This window comes from Oncorhynchus masou, chromosome 17 (assembly GCF_036934945.1).
Source record: "Oncorhynchus masou masou isolate Uvic2021 chromosome 17, UVic_Omas_1.1, whole genome shotgun sequence".
Taxonomy (NCBI): domain Eukaryota; kingdom Metazoa; phylum Chordata; class Actinopteri; order Salmoniformes; family Salmonidae; genus Oncorhynchus; species Oncorhynchus masou.
Window position 1 is genome coordinate 40806216 of NC_088228.1, and position 15690 is coordinate 40821905.

The 15690-nt window shown below is 44.7% G+C and overlaps 1 protein-coding gene across 1 annotated transcript in view; it reads left to right on the forward strand.

The window, feature by feature from the left end:
* Positions 1 to 4043: 4043 nt before the first annotated feature.
* The window catches only part of LOC135559050 (YEATS domain-containing protein 2-like), a 109377-nt gene continuing 97730 nt past the window's right edge, over positions 4044 to 15690 (forward strand). Inside the window, exons 1-6 of the mRNA XM_064993386.1 lie at positions 4044 to 4306; positions 5128 to 5233; positions 5405 to 5502; positions 10171 to 10263; positions 10359 to 10580; positions 10850 to 10968. Coding sequence (XP_064849458.1) covers positions 5134 to 5233; positions 5405 to 5502; positions 10171 to 10263; positions 10359 to 10580; positions 10850 to 10968 — 632 coding nt within the window. The 5' untranslated portion in view covers positions 4044 to 4306; positions 5128 to 5133. The remainder of the gene's footprint in view (positions 4307 to 5127; positions 5234 to 5404; positions 5503 to 10170; positions 10264 to 10358; positions 10581 to 10849; positions 10969 to 15690) is intronic.

Sequence of the window (15690 nt, forward strand, 5' to 3'; positions counted from 1 at the left end):
CAGGTAGAGGACGGCAGGCAGACTCAGGGCAGGCAGGGGTCAGTAATCCAGATAGGTGGGGTACAGGTAGAGGACGGCAGGCAGACTCAGGGCAGGCAGGGGTCAGTAATCCAGATAGGTGGGGTACAGGTAGAGGACGGCAGGCAGACTCAGGGTAGGCAGGGGTCAGTAATCCAGATAGGTGGGGTACAGGTAGAGGACGGCAGGCAGACTCAGGGCAGGCAGGGGTCAGTAATCCAGATAGGTGGGGTACAGGTAGAGGACGGCAGGCAGACTCAGGGCAGGCAGGGGTCAGTAATCCAGATAGGTGGGGTACAGGTAGAGGACGGCAGGCAGACTCAGGGTAGGCAGGGGTCAGTAATCCAGATAGGTGGGGTACAGGTAGAGGACGGCAGGCAGACTCAGGGCAGGCAGGGGTCAGTAATCCAGATAGGTGGGGTACAGGTAGAGGACGGCAGGCAGACTCAGGGCAGGCAGGGGTCAGTAATCCAGATAGGTGGGGTACAGGTAGAGGACGGCAGGCAGACTCAGGGCAGGCAGGGGTCAGTAATCCAGATAGGTGGGGTACAGGTAGAGGACGGCAGGCAGACTCAGGGCAGGCAGGGGTCAGTAATCCAGATAGGTGGGGTACAGGTAGAGGACGGCAGGCAGACTCAGGGCAGGCAGGGGTCAGTAATCCAGATAGGTGGGGTACAGGTAGAGGACGGCAGGCAGACTCAGGGCAGGCAGGGGTCAGTAATCCAGATAGGTGGGGTACAGGTAGAGGACGGCAGGCAGACTCAGGGCAGGCAGGGGTCAGTAATCCAGATAGGTGGGGTACAGGTAGAGGACGGCAGGCAGACTCAGGGTAGGCAGGGGTCAGTAATCCAGATAGGTGGGGTACAGGTAGAGGACGGCAGGCTACTCAGGGTAGGCAGGGGTCAGTAATCCAGATAGGTGGGGTACAGGTAGAGGACGGCAGGCTACTCAGGGCAGGCAGGGGTCAGTAATCCAGATAGGTGGGGTACAGGTAGAGGACGGCAGGCAGACTCAGGGCAGGCAGGGGTCAGTAATCCAGATAGGTGGGGTACAGGTAGAGGACGGCAGGCAGACTCAGGGTAGGCAGGGGTCAGTAATCCAGATAGGTGGGGTACAGTTAGAGGACGGCAGGCAGAAAAAGCAGGAAAACAGGAACAATCGAGAGACAGGAACAGAGGGAAAACCACTGGTAGGCTTGACGAAACAAAACAAACTGGCGACAGATAAACAGAGAACACAGGTATAAATGCACCGCTGATAATGGGGAAGATGGGCTACACCTGGAGGGGGGTGGAGACAATCACAAAGACAGGTGAAACAGATCAGGGTGTGACAATGGCCTTATTCTAAAATGGAATAAATAATTGTTTTTCCTCATCAATCTACACACATTACCCCATAATGACAGAGCAAAAACAGGTTTTTAGAAATCTTTGCAAATGAATTACAAATAAAAACAGAAATGTTAAGTATTCAGACCCTTTCCTATGATACTCGAAATTGAGCTCAGGTGCATCCTGTTTCCATTGATTGTCTTGATGTTTCTACAACTTGACTGGAGACCACCTGTGGTAAAGTGAATTGATTGAAAAATAAAAAGAGAGCTGCACACTCTAGGAGCTCAGATGCAATAATTGAATAACCTAATAACCAGAATATAGACAGCTTTAATGCGTCTGCGGTTCTAGAGTGTGCGTCTCTCCTTATCTTTTTCAATTATTCTACTCCGCTAGCCAGCACCTCACCGTAACAGGTGTGTGCTTCTTTCGCCTCCAAATTCAATTGATTGGACATGATTTGGAAAGGCACACACCTGTCTCTATAAGTTGACAGTGCATGTCCGAGCAAAAACCAATCCATGAGGTCAAAATTATTGTCTGTAGAGCTCCGAGACAGGATTCTGTTGATGCACAGATCTGGCGAGAACCTGATGGTCACCCTGACAGAGCTCCATAGTTCCTCTGTGAAGATAGGAGAACCTTCCAGAAGGACAACCATCTATGCAGCATCCCACCAACCAGGCCTTTATGCTAGAGTGGCCAGACAGAAGCTATTCCTCAGTAAAAGGCACATGACAGCTCACTTTGAGTTTGCCAAAAGGCACCTAAAGAACTCTCAGACCATCTCTGGTCTGATGAAACCAAGATTGAACTCTTTGGCCTGAATGCCAAGCGTCACATCTGGAGGAAACCTGGCACCATCCCTACGGTGAAGCATGGGGGTGGCAGCATCATGCTGTGCGGGTGTTTTTCAGTGTCAGGGACTGGGAGACTAGTCAGGATCGGGGAAAGATTAAATTAGCAAAGTACAGAGAGATCCTTGATGAAAACCTACTCCGGAGCGCTCAGGACATCATACTGGGGCGAAGGTTCACCTTCCAACCGGACAATGACCCTAAGCACACAGCCAAGACAATGCAGGAGTGGCTTCGGGACAAGTCTCTGAATGTCCTTGAGTGGCCCAGCCAGAGCCCGTACTTGAACCTGATTGAACATCTCTGGAGACCTGAAAATAGCTATGCAGCAAAGCTCCCCATCCAACATGACAGAGCTTGAGAGGGTCTGAAGAGAAGAATGGAGAAACTCCCCAAATACAGGTGTGCCAAGCTTGAAGCGTCATAACCAAGAAGACTCATGGCTGTAATCACTGACAAAGGTGCTTCAACAAAGTACTGAGTAAAGGGTCTGAATATTTATGTAAATGTGATATTTCAGTGTTTGATTTTTTATAATAAAAAAACAACAACTGTTTTTTCTTTTTCTTTATGGGGCATTGCTTGTAGATTGATGAGAGAAAAAAACAAACTATTTAATCCATTTTAGAATAAGGTTGTAACGTAACAAAATGTGGAAAAGCCGAAGGGGTCTGAATACTTTCCAGATGCACTGTACATCTGAAAACAACTAAACAACAGCAAGGATGCTAAATACAGAATAATTCCACTACTTTGGAAAATGTTTATTGTGGCTTCATACTTTATTCATGGGTTTCTGGTTTGTTCTTGGCAATTTCACATAGGCTACACATGTGAATGCATATGTTGCTAAACCAAGATGATGTTTCACTTAACGGATGTTTACTCTCATGGGGAACCATCTGTTGTCCTGGCAGTCTGGAGGTTGGCTGTGGATCTGTTGGGGCAGTGTGGAGGTTGGCTGTGGATTTGTTAGGACAGTGTGGAGTGCAATAGAGATTGTGTAATATGTGGATCTGTTGGGGCAGTCTGGAGGTTGGCTGTGGATCTGTTGAGGACAGTGTGTGAATTGGAGAGGGTCCAGGGTGTCTAAGATGATGGTGTTGATGTGTGTCATGACGAGCCTTTCATAATTACAGATCACAGATAGTCATTTAGGCAGGTTACCTTGGAGTTATTGGGAACAAGGACCATAGTGGCAGTTTGAAACATGTTGGGATTACAGATTATTATTATTTAAGATAAACCACTATTGCCCAGGATTCAATTCCGTTTATTTTTATTCTAATGTTGAGGCATTACATCAAAACCTCAGACATTTTTAAAAACAGTGTCTCAAAGGTTTATGAAGATCAATTTGTATCTATGACATCTTTACAATTAACCTGACTGTGTGATCTAATAAATTCAGTCTGCGATGTTTCAGGGCATATTTTTACAATATTGGTAGGGTTACTGTACCAAACAGATGTGGAACAAGCCAGATTGTTTTCTATTTGATAAACAAATAAATCAAGTAGGATATGGTCTTGACATTAGAAACCCTTGGCCACTGTACAGTGTGTTTACAAACTATTTGAAGTGGGTAAAGCTGACTGCGTCTTTTGAGGGAAAGCAAAGGGCCAACAAGAAAAGTAAAGATTTTTCAATAACTTCTTGATTGTGTGTGATGTGTTTTATGACATTAGTGACATTATTTCCCTATTTCTTCAGTTTGAAGTTAAATTATTATAAGGATACTGTACAGTGTAAAGCAGGTCACTGTATTCAGTGCTGTCTGGATTATGATTCTGTTTTCTAGTGCCCCTCTCTGGTTCATCGCAGGAATCGCAAGGCCCATCTGTTTGCAGGCGAATGCCATGGGGCTAGCTCGAGACTCTACAAACCAAGCAAAACATTAACAAACATAGATAGCTAGCTTTGAATGAAAACTCACTTTATATAGCAACGTCCGCAGAAAAGTAATTATTAAACTACAGAAGCGGGCGTATCGGCTTGCTTGCAAACAGAATCACAACACACGTTCAGCTAGCTAGTTAGCCTGCTAGCAACTTTCTCCAGCACGCCTCCCAGTTCCTGCACCACGAGCGTGAGGTAGGGTAAACTGTCGAACATTGGGGTATGTTGTGAGAGTGGGTAAACTATTCCAATATAATGTTATCGTAATGGGTAAATGTACCATAGATGACTGCATTGTCAAGTTTGGTAGCAAAGTGTTTTCACAAACCACTGGTGCACCACGAAACAATGCTAGCTAGCTGCTCGCTAATAACGTCGTTATTGTAGTTGAAAGGCCTTTCTAGACATCAGGGTCGAGTAGCAGAGTGATCCGACTTGCTCCTTGTTATGCTAGCTAGCATTTAGCACCTACATAGCTATGCTTAATGCTACATTTTTGCAATGATCTCCAGTTAGATGGCTGTCTAGCTAGTTAGCTAGCTAACTAGCTAGATATATGCTAAATTAGAACATCTAGCTAGCCACTGTACATATAATTTAGCAAAGGTAAAAATCTATAACCATTCAATAGAATGCCATGTTTTGTGGGGTTTGTTGTTGGAAACGGGCAATGTTTTTGATTTTCTGTTAGCACTTATTCCCCTTTTGACATATTATGCTAGCTAACAAGCTAGGCTAGCAGGTGCAGTGATTTCATACATTATTGTTTGTAAACTACACAAATACCATGTAGGGAAATGTAATACACAAGCTATGTTGTTATTTGATTACCTGGAATAATATTGAGAACTCAGCAATTGTTGCTGCTACAAGATAAAAAAGCTTACTGCCAACATCTCCATTTTAGTTAGTGATAAATATATCTAGCATATATCATAGAGCAAGCAACAGGGACATGGTTACCAGAGCACAGCGGTTGAATTTACACATTGCCGTTGTCTATCTCTATCTCTCAGTCAATCATGTCAGGCATCAAGAGGAAGATTGAAGACAAGGACCCAGACTATGAAGACATCTCACAAGTTCAGGAGAACAAGCGACACAAAGTAGTGGAACAAAATGGTAAGACTGGAAGTTCTACAACACATGCTATTGTACTATTAAAGCCTTCCTGTACTTGTGAACTTATTAGGCTGTATGGACAATTGCTGGTTCACAGTATCTTTAGGATGATGCTAACATGTGACCTAGCTCACTCTGTCTGCGTTTTCATACTTTTTTGAAACTTGCCAGCGAGGGAAGCTACGGTGCAGAAGATTGAGGCCATTATCAAAGACCAGTTCTCTTTGGAGATGAAGAACAAAGAACATGAGATCGAAGTGATCGGACAGGTAACTGTTAACCTCATCTACTGAATGAGTATCATGTCACCATACGTGAATCATATCAGAACCATGAGGGTACAAAAGTATGAACACCTTAAATGCATGCAAAGACAAACACTCTGTTTTCATGTTTATTACCTTTAATTGTGTGTAATTACAATGTACAATATAGAGCTGGGATGATAAACCAAAAATGACGGACACCGAAATCACCTTCACTTACCAAAGCATTTTGCTCAGTAATTTACGGTGATTTTGCTGTCCAACGTTCCTGTAGATTGTTCCACAACCATAATTTGGTCAACATTAATAGCCTATGCATTATGTTGATTCCTGCTATGAAATTATCTGCCTGTCCCTGTTTTGGCTGCTGTGTGAGCAAGCCACTCTCACTTCCTCTCCCCACTGTGCGCACAGAGGAGGAGGGAGAGATGCATTGGGAAAAATACATTTTTCAAGGCAACTACTGTTCTAGTTAGAGAGAGTAGAGGCACAGCTTTCTGTGAGTATATCATGTACAGTTGAAGTTGGAAGTTTACATACACCTTAGCCAAATACATTTAAACTCAGTTTTTCACAATTCCGGACATTTAATCCTAGTAAAAGTTCCCTATCTTAGGTCATTTAGGATCCCCACTTTATTTTAAGAATGTGAAATGTCAGAATAATAGGAGAGATAATGATTTATTTCAGCTTTTATTTATTTAATCACATTTCCAGTGGGTCAGAAGTTTACATACACTCAATTAGTATTTGGTAGCATTTCCTTTAAATGGTTTAACTTGGGTCAAATGTTTCGGGTAGCCTTCCACAAGCGTCCCACAATAAGTTGGGTGAATTTTGGCACATTCCTCCTGACAGAGCTGGTGTAACTGAGTCAGGTTTGTAGGCCTCCTTGCTCGCACACGCTCTTTCAGTTCTGCCCACAAATTTTCTATAGGATTGAGGTCAGGGCTTTGTGATGGCCACTCCAATGCCTTGACTTTGTTGTCCTTAAGCAATTTTGGAAGTATGCTTTGGGTCATTGTCCATTTGGATTTTGTGAAGTGCACCAGTCCCTCCTGCAGCAAAGCACCCCCACAACATGATGCTGCCACCCCCGTGCTTCACGGTTGGGATGGTGTTCTTCGATTTGCAAGCCTCCCTTTTTCCTCCAAACATAACGATGGTCATTATGGCCAAACAGTTCTATTTTTGTTTCATCAGACCAGAGGACATTTCTCCAAAAAGTACTATCTTTGTCCCCATGTGCAGTTGCAAACTGTAGTCTGGCTTTTTTATGGCGGTTTTGGAGCAGTGGCTTCTTCCTTGCTGAGCGGCCTTTCAAGTTATGTCGATATAGGAATAATTTTACTGTGGATATAGATACTTTTGTACCTGTTTCCTACAGCATCTTCACAAGGTCCTTTGTTGTTGTTTTGGGATTGATTTGCACGTTTCGCACCAAAGTACGTTCATCTCTAGGAGACAAAACATGTCTCCTTCCTGAGCGGGATGACGGCTGTGTGGTCCCATGGTGTTTATACTTGTGTACTATTGTTTGTACAAATGAATGTGGTACCTTCAGGCGTTTGGAAATTGCTCCCAAGGATGAACCAGACTTGTGGAGGTCTACCATTTGTTTTCTGAGGTCTTGGCTGATTTCTTTTGATTTTCCCATGATGTCAAGCAAAGAGGCACTGAGGTTGAAGGTAGGCCTTGAAATACATCCACAGGTACACCTCCAATTGACTCAAATGATGTCAATTAGCCTATCAGAAGCTTCTAAAGCCATGACATCATTTTCTGGAATTTTCCAAGCTGTTTAAAGGCACAGTCAACTTAGTGTATGTAAACTTCTGACCCACTGGTATTGTGATACAGTGAGTTATAAATGAAACAATATGTCTGTAAACAATTGTTGGAAAAATGACTTGTGTCTTGCACAAAGTAGATGTCCTAACCGACTTGCCAAAACTATAGTTAACAAAACATTAGTGAGGAGTGGTTGAAAAACTATTTTTAATGACTCCAACCTAAGTGTATGTAAACTTCTGACTTCAACTGTATTTCTCACCTGTTAATATTGAGTTCATGGTACTAGGGTTGGGCGATGTCAACCTTTGTCGTGATTATGTACCCTTAAAACATAGTGATATATAATAATAATTATGGTAATAATAATACATTGGACTTATATAGTACTTTTCAAGGACCCAAAGTCACTTTACAATTTTAGAAATGAGAAAGAAAAAACAAAATAGGAGTCAAAACTAAACATGACTAAACAATACATGAATATTGAGAGGGGTGGGCTCAAAGAGGGGAAAGAGTGTGTTGTGTTAGTGTATGGGGGGGGTTGGGATTTGGATATGAACCCGGTATGGGGTTAGGATACCATCCCGGTTTAGGGTAAGATGTAGGGTAATGGTTTGGTTAGGGTGCTGCTCAGTATGGTGAAGAGAGGAGTGTATTTTTTTGGGGGGAGGTTAAGGGTATACGGTGCACTTGAAAATTATTCAGACCCCTTGACTTTTTCCACATTTTGTTACCTTACAGCCTCATTCTAAAATGGATTAAATCAAACATTTTCCTTATCAGTCTACACACAATACCCCATAATGACATGAAAAAACAGTTTTTTAATTAATTTTTTGCAAATCTCTATAGCACATTTATTGAAATAGGCTACAGCAAATAGGATTAGGCAAATTACTCACAATGGTTAAGCTGCATGGTTAAGCTGCAGTGCAGTGCCCCTGGATGGAGAGCAGGTTGTGCGGTTAAGGGCCTTGCTCAAGGGCCCAACGCAGCAGCCATCCATTTGCGAGACTCAGTCACGTTCAAATCCACATTTTCTTTGTAAACAACATGTAGCCTAACAGTGAAATGCTCACTCACAGGCCATTCTCAACAATGCAGAGAGAAAAATATATAAAATAATACACAATGAGTAACGATCACGTCACAGTGTCGTCACCATCGACGATGGCTGTCAATCATTGTCGATAGACAATGTTATTGTAATATCGGCCAACCCTACATGGTACCACTTTACTACCTGAGTAGGCTATGTAGCATGGTGTTGATACGCCCGCGGAGCGGAGCAGAGCATGCCATTTGTCGGTAATAGGCCTACATCAGTTAGCCTCAGCCCAGTGCTTGAAAGTTTTTGTCAGACATTGTATTTATTGATAGATGAATCAATTAGCTTACATGGCTATCTAGCAACAAGATCATATTTCGAGTAATCAACCCATCTAAAGAGTTCCCACTTCCTCAGGTGGTGAATAATAGGTGGAGCCGAGGTCAATATGCACAAAGATGTCGGACAATTCATCTCCGCAGAGCCAGAAATAAGTTGGATCATTTTGGATCCTGTTTAGACAGGTTGCACATCCAAATATCAATCATGTTTTTCCTGGATATGTTCGATGCAATAGCTTACCTTTTGGGTCATTTACCATCTCAGTTGTCTTACTTGGCACTGGAAAAAAATAGTCTAGACCCCTGCCGCTAATGCAAAGTAGTAACTGTCCATAAAAAATAGTGTGTTGTATTTGTTGGTATCGAGCAAATTAGTTCCATTTATTGCGATATGAATTTTTGTCCATATCTCCCAGCTCTAATACAATACTACTTTATTGTCCATATCTCCCAGCTCTAATACAATACTACTTTATTGTCCATATCTCCCAGCTCTAATACAATACTACTTTATTGTCCATATCTCCCAGCTCTAATACAATACTACTTTATTGTCCATATCTCCCAGCTCTAATACAATACTACTTTATTGTCCATATCTCCCAGCTCTAATACAATACTACTTTATTGTCCATATCTCCCAGCTCTAATACAATACTACTTTATTGTTCATATCTCCCAGCTCTAATACAATACTACTTTATTGTCCATATCTCCCAGCTCTAATACAAATACTACTTTATTGTCCATATCTCCCAGCTCTAATACAATACTACTTTATTGTCCATATCTCCCAGCTCTAATACAATACTACTTTATTGTCCATATCTCCCAGCTCTAATACAATACTACTTTATTGTCCATATCTCCCAGCTCTAATACAATACTACTTTATTGTCCATATCTCCCAGCTCTAATACAATACTACTTTATTGTCCATATCTCCCAGCTCTAATACAATACTACTTTAGTGACCATAACTCCCAGCTCTAATACAATACTACTTTATTGTCCATATCTCCCAGCTCTCATACAATACTACTTTATTGTTCATATCTCCCAGCTCTAATACAATACTACTTTATTGTCCATATGTTACAGAGAACAATGGAAATGTGTCTTCTCCGTTCTTAACACCCTCAGACAGCACACAGCACACATCACACAGCACACAGCACACAGCACACAGCACACATACAGTTGAGACGAGCGCATGGTTAAGCTGCAGTGCAGTGCCCCTGGATGGAGAGCAGGTTGTGCGGTTAAGGGCCTTGCTCAAGGGCACAACGCAGCAGCCATCCATTTGCCAGATCAATTCCACCCTTTTTCCAAGGCCCGGCCTAGGAATCAAACCGGTCACCTTTCGGCTACAGGTCCAACTCCTTAGCCGCTTGGTTACTTACATGCTTAAACTATAGGAGCAAGGTTAATTACACGTTTATACTGCAGGAGAACGTTTCAGTGTTGCTGTTCATTTGTCTGTTACAGCGTCTGAATGAGGCCAGGCGAATGATGGACAAGCTCAGAGCCTGTATCGTGGCCAATTACTATGCCAACGCTGGGGTGCCCAAGCTCCAAGAGGTAAGGTTGTTTTAAGTCTAATTTCTTATTTGTACCCACTTTGTATTCAACAACGATAAATCCTACAACTTCCTCTCCTTTCCTATGTTTACCAGCAGGCCTCCAAGAGCGACCCGGCGGTGCTGAACCACCCGGCCATCAAGCGTTTCCTGGAGTCCTCCTCCCCTCTCAACCAGGGCTCGGACGCCCACTCCCTGGGGCCCTCAGAGTCTGAGTCCCTGTCCCAACAGGGTGAGGGGCCGGAGAGGGACGGGGAGGGGGCCTGGAGAGAGGACGGGGGCAGGCAGGAGCGCAGGCCGGGCCGCAACACAGGGAAGGTGAGTGGACTCTGGAGTCTGAAGTGGCTTCCTCTCCCCGTCTCCTTTCCTTCATCTGTACTGATCTGATAAACCTAATTGCTTTCACCCATCCTGTCTTGTCTTCAGACCTATGCAGGTGAGGCAAAGGAGCTGAAGAGAGGGAGCACTGTAGATTATTGAGACGCACCCTTAGGAAGGCAGTCATATGATGACCCTCATGATTATTACTGCAGAGGCTTCAGATACACCATCTAACATTAATACTATGACTGTGTCCTTTGTTGTAGGACACGTTTGGCATCCCGTCGTCAGACGGGGGGGAGCAGAGGGTGACCTACCACACGACAGGAGATGAGGCTTCCAGACTCTACATAAAGAAGACCATCGTGGTGGGAAATGTCTCCAAGTACGTGAATGACATTATCAATGAGTGTTTCACTGAGAATCTGAGAGCTTTTCAAGGCAGTGGTTCCATTCTTTTTTTTGACACAGTGAACCTTCTAAATAATTTCACAATGTTTCTAGTCCTTTGTGACAGATACAGGAAGACATGAACAACAGCCGTGTGTTGCAATCCCTTGTTATACAGTTGCAGGGTTGCAAACTCATCACTTTTAGGCAACATTTTCCGTGTGGATGTCTAAATAGGTCATCCACATGAATCGTGTAGATCCGTAAAAAAGGGCGCAGACCCAAGACTGTATCGCCCATTGACCAATCAGAAAGACACGTGAACAGATTTTCTCCCGTGTCATCACTGAATATAATGGTGTATCTTTCTGATATCCACATTCATGACTGAGCACAGAAGGCATCCCCACGCGGTCTACAAATACCAGTGTAGAGCGTGATGTCAGATATTTCATATCAGAATGAGTGCTTCATCCAATATCGGGTGTGACAGCTGTGAGCAGCCATCCACAGCCCCTAACCAGCCCTTAGTCTACTCAGCTGCTTCTCTCAGTCCGCTCTTTCTGCACATCTCCATCAGTTTTAATGTTATTTAGCTGTGAGCAGCCATCCACAGCCCCTAACCAGCCCTTAGTCTACTCAGCTGCTTCTCTCAGTCTGCTCTTTCTGCACATCTCCATCAGTTTTAATGTTATTTAGCTGTGAGCAGCCATCCGCAGACCCTAACCAGCCCTTAGTCTACTCAGCTGCTTCTCTCAGTCCGCTCTTTCTGCACATCTCCATCAGTTTTAATGTTATTTAGCTGTGAGCAGCCATCCACAGCCCCTAACCAGCCCTTAGTCTACTCAGCTGCTTCTCTCAGTCCGCTCTTTCTGCACATCTCCATCAGTTTTAATGTTATTTAGCTGTGAGCAGCCATCCACAGCCCCGAACCAGCCCTTAGTCTACTCAGCTGCTTCTCTCGGTCCGCTCTTTCTGCACATCTCCATCAGTTTTAATGTTATTTAGCTGTGAGCAGCCATCCACAGCCCCTAACCAGCCCTTAGTCTACTCAGCTGCTTCTCTCAGTCTGCTCTTTCTGCACATCTCCATCAGTTTTAATGTTATTTAGCTGTGAGCAGCCATCCACAGCCCCTAACCAGCCCTTAGTCTACTCAGCTGCTTCTCTCAGTCCGCTCTTTCTGCACATCTCCATCAGTTTTAATGTTATTTAGCTGTGAGCAGCCATCCACAGCCCTTAGTCTACTCAGCTGCTTCTCTCAGTCTGCTCTTTCTGCACATCTCCATCAGTTTTAATGTTATTTAGCTGTGAGCAGCCATCCACAGCCCCTAACCAGCCCTTAGTCTACTCAGCTGCTTCTCTCAGTCCGCTCTTTCTGCACATCTCCATCAGTTTTAATGTTATTTAGCTGTGAGCAGCCATCCGCAGCCCCTAACCAGCCCTTAGTCTACTCAGCTGCTTCTCTCAGTCCGCTCTTTCTGCACATCTCCATCAGTTTTAATGTTATTTAGCTGTGAGCAGCCATCCACAGCCCCTAACCAGCCCTTAGTCTACTCAGCTGCTTCTCTCAGTCCGCTCTTTCTGCACATCTCCATCAGTTTTAATGTTATTTAGCTGTGAGCAGCCATCCACAGCCCCTAACCAGCCCTTAGTCTACTCAGCTGCTTCTCTCAGTCCGCTCTTTCTGCACATCTCCATCAGTTTTAATGTTATTTAGCTGTGAGCAGCCATCCACAGCCCTTAGTCTACTCAGCTGCTTCTCTCAGTCCGCTCTTTCTGCACATCTCCATCAGTTTTAATGTTATTTAGCTGTGAGCAGCCATCCACAGCCCCTAACCAGCCCTTAGTCTACTCAGCTGCTTCTCTCAGTCCGCTCTTTCTGCACATCTCCATCAGTTGTAATGTTATTTAGCTGTGAGCAGCCATCCACAGACCCTAACCAGCCCTTAGTCTACTCAGCTGCTTCTCTCAGTCCGCTCTTTCTGCACATCTCCATCAGTTTTAATGTTATTTAGCTGTGAGCAGCCATCCACAGCCCCTAACCAGCCATTAGTCTACTCAGCTGCTTCTCTCAGTCCGCCCTTTCTGCACATCTCCATCAGTTTTAATGTTATTTAGCTGTGAGCAGCCATCCACAGCCCCGAACCAGCCCTTAGTCTACTCAGCTGCTTCTCTCAGTCTGCTCTTTCTGCACATCTCCATCAGTTTTAATGTTATTTAGCTGTGAGCAGCCATCCACAGACCCTAACCAGCCATTAGTCTACTCAGCTGCTTCTCTCAGTCCGCCCTTTCTGCACATCTCCATCAGTTTTAATGTTATTTAGCTGTGAGCAGCCATCCACAGCCCCGAACCAGCCCTTAGTCTACTCAGCTGCTTCTCTCAGTCTGCTCTTTCTGCACATCTCCATCAGTTTTAATGTTATTTAGCTGTGAGCAGCCATCCGCAGCCCCTAACCAGCCCTTAGTCTACTCAGCTGCTTCTCTCAGTCCGCTCTTTCTGCACATCTCCATCAGTTTTAATGTTATTTAGCTGTGAGCAGCCATCCACAGCCCCTAACCAGCCATTAGTCTACTCAGCTGCTTCTCTCAGTCTGCTCTTTCTGCACATCTCCATCAGTTTTAATGTTATTTAGCTGTGAGCAGCCATCCACAGCCCCTAACCAGCCCTTAGTCTACTCAGCTGCTTCTCTCAGTCTGCTCTTTCTGCACATCTCCATCAGTTTTAATGTTATTTAGCTGTGAGCAGCCATCCACAGCCCCTAACCAGCCCTTAGTCTACTCAGCTGCTTCTCTCGGTCCGCTCTTTCTGCACATCTCCATCAGTTTTAATGTTATTTAGCTGTGAGCAGCCATCCACAGCCCCTAACCAGCCCTTAGTCTACTCAGCTGCTTCTCTCAGTCCGCTCTTTCTGCACATCTCCATCAGTTTTAATGTTATTTAGCTGTGAGCAGCCATCCACAGCCCCTAACCAGCCCTTAGTCTACTCAGCTGCTTCTCTCGGTCCGCTCTTTCTGCACATCTCCATCAGTTTTAATGTTATTTAGCTGTGAGCAGCCATCCACAGCCCCTAACCAGCCCTTAGTCTACTCAGCTGCTTCTCTCAGTCCTCTCTTTCTGCACATCTCCATCAGTTTTAATGTTATTTAGCTGTGAGCAGCCATCCACAGCCCCTAACCAGCCCTTAGTCTACTCAGCTGCTTCTCTCAGTCCTCTCTTTCTGCACATCTCCATCAGTTTTAATGTTATTTAGCTGTGAGCAGCCATCCACAGCCCCTAACCAGCCCTTAGTCTACTCAGCTGCTTCTCTCAGTCCTCTCTTTCTGCACATCTCCATCAGTTTTAATGTTATTTAGCTGTGAGCAGCCATCCACAGCCCCTAACCAGCCCTTAGTCTACTCAGCTGCTTCTCTCAGTCCTCTCTTTCTGCACATCTCCATCAGTTTTAATGTTATTTAGCTGTGAGCAGCCATCCACAGCCCCTAACCAGCCCTTAGTCTACTCAGCTGCTTCTCTCGGTCTGCTCTTTCTGCACATCTCCATCAGTTTTAATGTTATTTAGCTGTGAGCAGCCATCCACAGCCCCTAACCAGCCCTTAGTCTACTCAGCTGCTTCTCTCAGTCTGCTCTTTCTGCACATCTCCATCAGTTTTAATGTTATTTAGCTGTGAGCAGCCATCCACAGCCCCTAACCAGCCCTTAGTCTACTCAGCTGCTTCTCTCAGTCTGCTCTTTCTGCACATCTCCATCAGTTTTAATGTTATTTAGCTGTGAGCAGCCATCCACAGCCCCTAACCAGCCCTTAGTCTACTCAGCTGCTTCTCTCAGTCCTCTCTTTCTGCACATCTCCATCAGTTTTAATGTTATTTAGCTGTGAGCAGCCATCCACAGCCCCTAACCAGCCCTTAGTCTACTCAGCTGCTTCTCTCGGTCTGCTCTTTCTGCACATCTCCATCAGTTTTAATGTTATTTAGCTGTGAGCAGCCATCCACAGCCCCTAACCAGCCCTTAGTCTACTCAGCTGCTTCTCTCAGTCTGCTCTTTCTGCACATCTCCATCAGTTTTAATGTTATTTAGCTGTGAGCAGCCATCCACAGCCCCTAACCAGCCCTTAGTCTACTCAGCTGCTTCTCTCAGTCCTCTCTTTCTGCACATCTCCATCAGTTTTAATGTTATTTAGCTGTGAGCAGCCATCCGCAGCCCCTAACCAGCCATTAGTCTACTCAGCTGCTTCTCTCAGTCCTCTCTTTCTGCACATCTCCATCAGTTTTAATGTTATTTAGCTGTGAGCAGCCATCCACAGCCCCTAACCAACCCTTAGTCTACTCAGCTGCTTCTCTCAGTCCTCTCTTTCTGCACATCTCCATCAGTTTTAATGTTATTTAGCTGTGAGCAGCCATCCACAGCCCCTAACCAACCCTTAGTCTACTCAGCTGCTTCTCTCAGTCCTCTCTTTCTGCACATCTCCATCAGTTTTAATGTTATTTAGCTGTGAGCAGCCATCCACAGCCCCTAACCAACCCTTAGTCTACTCAGCTGCTTCTCTCAGTCTGCTCTTTCTGCACATCTCCATCAGTTTTAATGTTATTTAGCTGTGAGCAGCCATCCACAGCCCCTAACCAGCCCTTAGTCTACTCAGCTGCTTCTCTCAGTCCTCTCTTTCTGCACATCTCCATCAGTTTTAATGTTATTTAGCTGTGAGCAGCCATCCACAGCCC